Source organism: Hoplias malabaricus, chromosome 8 (assembly GCF_029633855.1).
Source record: "Hoplias malabaricus isolate fHopMal1 chromosome 8, fHopMal1.hap1, whole genome shotgun sequence".
Lineage (NCBI taxonomy): Eukaryota > Metazoa > Chordata > Actinopteri > Characiformes > Erythrinidae > Hoplias > Hoplias malabaricus.
This window is the reverse complement of record NC_089807.1, coordinates 2,266,918-2,273,125: the sequence shown is the minus strand read 5'-3', so window position 1 is coordinate 2,273,125 and position 6,208 is coordinate 2,266,918. Positions and strand designations below refer to the sequence as shown.

At 42.1% G+C, this 6,208-nt stretch overlaps 1 protein-coding gene across 2 annotated transcripts; it reads right to left on the bottom strand.

Moving 5' to 3' along the window:
* Window positions 1–1,582: 1,582 nt before the first annotated feature.
* On the bottom strand, window positions 1,583–5,441 carry mycla (MYCL proto-oncogene, bHLH transcription factor a). 2 transcript variants are annotated; one of them, XM_066678313.1, is made up of 3 exons: window positions 5,171–5,441; window positions 3,652–4,189; window positions 1,583–3,343 (listed from the first exon to the last, which is right to left on the bottom strand). In XM_066678313.1, the coding sequence occupies exons 2-3, from the start codon at window positions 4,166–4,168 to the stop codon at window positions 2,799–2,801; spliced, it is 1,062 nt and encodes a 353-aa protein (XP_066534410.1). In that variant the 5' UTR covers window positions 4,169–4,189; window positions 5,171–5,441; the 3' UTR covers window positions 1,583–2,798. The 2 variants fall into 2 exon arrangements, with proteins under 2 accessions (XP_066534410.1, XP_066534411.1); XM_066678314.1 differs by having other exon boundaries at window positions 5,327–5,348.
* Window positions 5,442–6,208: the final 767 nt, after the last annotated feature.

The window sequence follows — 6,208 nt, the reverse complement described above, 5'->3', positions numbered from 1 at the left end:
TTAAAAACAATTCTGAAAGTGTTTCATCTGCAAACTCTCCAGTCTCTTTGCATGATGCGTAAAGCATAAAGACATGAACCGAGATGAGGATGCTACTCCATTCCTGCTCCATAGGTGGGTAATATTGACATATTTTTGCTGTTGATGGATCTGACTGAATTCAGCAGAGCACTAACTGCATGAAACTAAACACAGACCAAACTTGCTACAAAATTAAACGTCCATCCATCCATTATCTATAACCGCTTATCCAATTCAGGGTCATGGTGGGTCCAGAGCCTACCTGGAATCATTGGGCGCAAGGCAGGAATACACCCTGGAGGGGGCATCAGTCCTTCACAGGGCAATACACATTCATTCACACCTACGGACACTTTTGAATCACCAATCCACCTACCAACATGTGTTTTTGGACTGTGGGAGGAAACCGGAGCACCCGGAGGAAACCCACGCAGTCGCAGGAAGAACACACCAACTCCTCACAGACAGTCACCCGGAGCAGGAATTGAACCCACAACCTCCAGGTCCCTGAAGCTGGGTGACTGCGACACCCCCTGCTACACCACCGTGCCACCCACAAAATTAAACAAAAAAAAAAGAAAAAAAACATAAACCCTACTGACAAGTTTCACTTTTTTTTCCCCCAATCTACCTTAAGACACAAATGTGTAGTTCGTTTATGCCCCTCCAGTTTAAACTTGGTTTTGGCATGTTAACCTTGTGTTTATGTGCAAGTGCTCCATAAAACTACACTTAATTCCTTGCTTTTCTATTATTTCTATTGATACGACAATAAGTGTGCACCTTAAATTAGCTGAACTCACCAATATAAATATCTACAGGCCTTTGAAAATACAAATGCGATAAATCACAAGCACACCAAAGTTATAGAGTTCAGTACGTGTGTTTGTGTGTGTGTGCGCGTGTGTGTGTAACCAGTTATGCAGGTCAGGGAAGTAAAGGGAGATAAAGTGTCAGTTAACCTGTGGCTAATTTAACTGCACTTCCTCATACACATGCAGGGTAACTGCATTGTCCTGTATAATTAACCCATTGTACTGTGCTCTATGGAATCACTCATGCTATTAACAATGTTCATGTTTTTGTCTATTTCACTGCACTGAGGATGCAGCCTGACAGTCTTTACACTGGAAAACATTTCATTAATATAATGACAAAGTTGAATTGGATTGAATGTGTTTAACATTACCTTGTTTAAATTGGATTTTAACATTTCAGATTCACAAAAGCTAGCAACCACATGCTGAACTGGAGCCATGGAGTTAACTATGCTTTTAAGTTCTAAATGTATGTGAAATTCATGTTTTGCAATGGATAACATAGCTAACAAGCAATGACTATACAACAAAAATAGCCATTTCTAAAGTACTTCACACTGCTCATACTGTTAGTCTGTAAACTCTAGGCGAATCTGTTTTCAAATATACAGGACGTGTTATAACAAAGCTAACATAATAAAGGGAGAACATCTAGGTTAAGTTTTATTTCAGCCCTGAAAAACTTCTGAATATAATAAAAAAAAAAAAAAAAAAAAAGACCACCGCATTTACTTTTTCAGTTGCATTTATTTTTTTTCTTATCAAAATAGAAATCTGATGTTCTTCGGCAGATGCAGGAGGAAGCCACCCAGGTGAAAGTATTTACAGTTCCATGTACATATTTATGTACAAAAAAAGGCCCATAATTCCACTCTCTATACAAGTCTGTACAAGTTCACTGCTGTTAGAATCGCACACAAAGAGAAATGAGGTATTTTTAGGCAAAGAATTTTAGACCAGAACACTCAGGCCATCCCCCTGTACAAAAAAAACTGTCACCCCAATGGAAACACCAACACCCACAGAAACACAAACTGCTGCAACCATCCACTCAGGATCATAAACCAGCCTTATGTAGTCTTATCCTGAGGTTACTTTAACACACACAGGGTGGAAAACCCCTAAGTATTCCAATAATTCTGCAATGCAAATGTTCTTAGAATTTCCTTTAAACCACAACAAAAAGTTTAAAAACATGATTTCTGAGTGCATATGCACCATGTTCATTTTAAACAGAATTTCAATTGGATTATTTAAGATCAAAATGAGGTATGGATAACAGTATTGTCTCAAAAGACCATCTTACTTCTAGATTATAGAAATATTCAAGCCCCCCCACCCCCCAAATGAATCCCCATCTGCAGCAATCATTTCCTTCCACAACTAAAATTTGTCACAACACACACAATTTCATACTGGGTTGGTTTCATTCTGAACCTCTCTCTCCACTACCTGAAACTCTTCCTGTATGGAAGGTGCAAAGTCCAGCAGAGACCCAACGTCCTGCATATTCTGACATTTTTTTTAAATCATTAAACCAACTCCTGTAATTCTGATGACGGACTTATTTAATTGTATTCAAATATTTTCTGGCCAATTTGCTGGCATCTGGACTAGACCAGTGGTGTTTACTCATGGCAATCTGCTGCAAGTTTAATCTCCACCCACATTTACAAAACAATGAATCTTGAAAATCACAGCCATGATTGGATTTGTATTGGATCAAATGTTAGGTCCTGAAGAGCAACAACCTCAATGAAATTAGCGTTTAGAATCTGAACCCTTTAAATAACAAAATTTCAATTTGGGCAAAACCCAGAAAAAAACACAGCTGGCTGAGGTAGTCACCAGGATTTAAGACCACTGACTTAGTCCAGAGTGATGTGGAGGAAAACACGTCTTCCTACTGGATTTCGGGCTCAGGTTGTCCAATCACACTAGGAAATTCATCATCTTCTATCATGAGTTTTTCAGCACATAGATTTTACGAAGCAGCTGCTGTTGTTTGGCTCTGAGTTTTTTCTTCTCTTGGTTTTGTCGCCTCTCGCGTGCTTTCAGCTGCACCAAATACTCTGTGGCCCGGGTGAGGATGGCAACTTTTGAGGTTTTTGCAGATTCTGAAAGACCTGGGACTTCACTACGGAGAGCCTGGAAACGGGAACGGAGATCGTCCCTTCTTTTCCTCTCTAAAAAGTTTCGTCGCTGCTCTGTGGAGTCCTCTGAATCTGAGGTGGCTGGAGAAGAGAGAGGAGACGAAGATGAGGATGAAGATGCCTCCAGTCTGGCTCTTTTCCCCTGCGGTTCTAGATCCTCTTCCTCGTGGTCAGACTCAGGCGAAGGAGCAGCATAGTTGTGTTGTTGCCGATGTAGTGAGATGTGGAAGTGTTTGGGGCACGGCCCGTGAGGGTCAGCACTCACTGCGATGGTGACTGGTGTTCGACGGCCAGGGGGACGACCACGTTTTGGACGATTGTCCACAGTCACCACATCTATTTCATCTTCATCTGAAGGTAAAGTAGAAGAAAGAAGGAGTGCTTTGTTATTAAAGGCATGTGTGCTTACAGCAGTTAGTTCCACTGTGAACAATTTTTCCCCCTCAGTTTGTGAGGAGTGTACAGCCTTCTGTGAGAATCTGACCAGGACTACAATAAAAACAGCATACTAATGTACCAAGTAGTTATTTTACAACTAGAAGTACACCCATTAATTTACTAGCAAGTGTTTTTTAGATCATAATGCTGTACAGAAACATGATAATATCCAGACCTGTCCTGTACATGAGAAATATTTATATCAGCGATTAAACTCTCACCGGATGAATCTGAGTGAGAGTCTGATCCGGATGACCCAGACACTGTTTTTTTCCCGTGATGACCTGGGAGACTGAGGACTGCTGCTGGACTCACACACTGTGTGGCAGGGCTGCTGTGTGTGAGAGCTGTGGCTGGTGCCACCCTCTGTGCCCGTGTGGTTGACACAACCTTGGCATCTCTACTTATTTTCTCCAGCTGCTGACCCACAGCCAGGCCACTCCACATGCAGTCCTTCAACACGATGGAGCTCAGGTTAGCTAGAACATCCAGCGGTTCCAGCTCAAGCTCAAAAGGCGGACCATAATCCTCCTCAAAGGTCACATCCTGTGTCGCCCAGGGCCTAGATGGTGACACGGGTGGAGTTGGGAGCAGCTCAAACTTCTTCCAGATGTCCTCACTGGGTGCTGTTGACTTGTAGAAGTCTTCGCCGGTGTCTAGACCATCATAGTAAAAGTAGTGCTGCTGGGACTCTAGCTCCATGGGCCAGAACCCAGCACTGCAGCTAAGTCCAGGCATTGCAGGGGGTCAGGTCACGGCCTGGGGAGAATAACCACCATTTTACCACCAAAAAGTAATAAACGATATTTATGAAAGCGATAACCTTTCCTACAACCTGCAAATCAAATAAAGTGAATAATTTGTTTGTAGCCCCTAAAATGTCTGCTCTGTAGAGTGGGCCCCCCAAACGAGGATAGCCTTATATTTAATACAGTATATAAAAAGGTGTGGATATTAGGTAACAGTGATAAAGGTAACAGTGTGCCTGTGCATTTCAACCTTCCATAACAGCACCCAGGTGGCAGTTGCGATTTAAGACCCTTGCTCAAGGGCGATTCAAGTATAAAACGTTAAAGCAGGAAAAGCACTGCTCTTAACACCACTATTGAACAGTTAATACATGCTAGCAGTCAATATAATGTCTGGTTCATAAAAAGATTCACTGGAGAACCTTCCTAACTGGTGCTACTCTTTAAAATAGCAATTCCATTAAACACTAATAACAATAATAATGCTGACGGTAGTATATAGCTATGAGGTATTTTAAAAACTCCCAGAAAAAGCTTAAAGTGTGAAGGGTCTTATCTCATTGAAGTCCACAAACTGCTGCAGTCCGAACTGCAGGGCAGCAGAGACTGAGCCACCCATTTAAAGTTACTGCATCAAAGCCATGCCCGCACCACCAAGATGGGGCAGATAGAACCTAGATAAACGTTACATAAATAGATAGAAAGATACAGGCTTCGGCTTCATCGCGGTAACGTAAGATAAATTAAGCACCGTTTAAGGAGAAATGCTTAAGGTGGAACTGAAAATGTTGAACGCCTCGTGCAAATGCACAATCAGCACATCAGCTCCCAGTAACTTACACCCCCCTCTCTCTATCCTCTCTTTCCGCATCGTGCAGATTTTCACCTGTAAAGTAACTCGTGTCCTGTGAAGCAGGAAGCACTACACTACACATTCTCACGAGCAACTAAAACTAGCTTTTCCCAATCATATAAAAATAGCGCTACTCACCGGCTCATGTGGTCACTGAGCTCCTGCAGGAGCAGCGTGGTGAGAAAGAACAGAGGAGAAAGAGAGACAAAAGAAAAAACGAGTCCGACTCCTGGAGGACGGGCTACTCCGGAAAAGGCGACAAGAAATCAACTGCAAACACAAATGCCGACAAACCTCTCGCTCCGTGTCGCCGACACCGCTTTCCTTTGCGGTAATATTAAAAGTTATTAAAGGAGAAACAATACGGCTGTTCGGTTACCAGCCGCACCCCTGACGCACTTTTCGCGCCAACAGCTGCGCCTTTGTGTAGCCGAGGCAGCACAGGTTCACGCCCATCATCCAACGAAACCACGCCCACGAGAGTCGTGGATCCCGCCCGGGTTGGCCGTTGGCGCCGCCCAGTTTCATTCAAGCTTTGACTCGAGAGGAGTTTGTGCTTTCAAACGAAAAGCTTTGACTCTTCAGTTTCACGCGCCTGAAGGGGAACTCCACCGGTTTTCCTACATTTGGTGCATAGTATATAAATTAAGTATGTAAAGAAAGCTTTTCAGGATTTTTTTTTAATCTCAAACGATCCATTAACTCCAGACATACATACAATGAAATCTAGAACCATCGTTCTAATTTATAAAATATACTTAAAATATACCTGAAGTTTACCTCACATTTCTTTATAAAAACATTTTCATTATTGCTTTAATACCTAAAACCTCATATCTGTTCGTCAAATGACATATTTAGTAGTTTTGTGATAAAAAACGAACACCCTAACACCTTAAATTTGGCTTAGCTGTAACTCTACCCCTTCACATTATGTATACAGATGCAATTAGTCCCCACCTATATCTCCACTTACCACTCCACCCCTTACAACACTGCAGCTTCAAAGCAGAAGCGCTTATCCATGTTTCTGACTGTTTATTTTCCTTATGTAACATTGCCTAGTGTATACACAAAAATATTAATGAGGTAAACATGGGTTTCACTGGTGGGGATCTTCATTATAAGTCTTCAGGAATTGTTACTGTACCATTAAAAAACAGTGTTGTACACTGA

Excerpts from the sequence above, each read along its gene's own strand:
- mycla (XM_066678313.1), bottom strand. The coding sequence starts at position 4,168 with ATGCCTGGACTTAGCTGCAGTGCTGGGTTCTGGCCCATGGAGCTAGAG. Across the intron at positions 3,344-3,651 it reads CTCTCACTCAGATTCATCCG|ATGAAGATGAAATAGATGTG; the intron begins GTGAGAGTTTAA and ends CTTTACCTTCAG.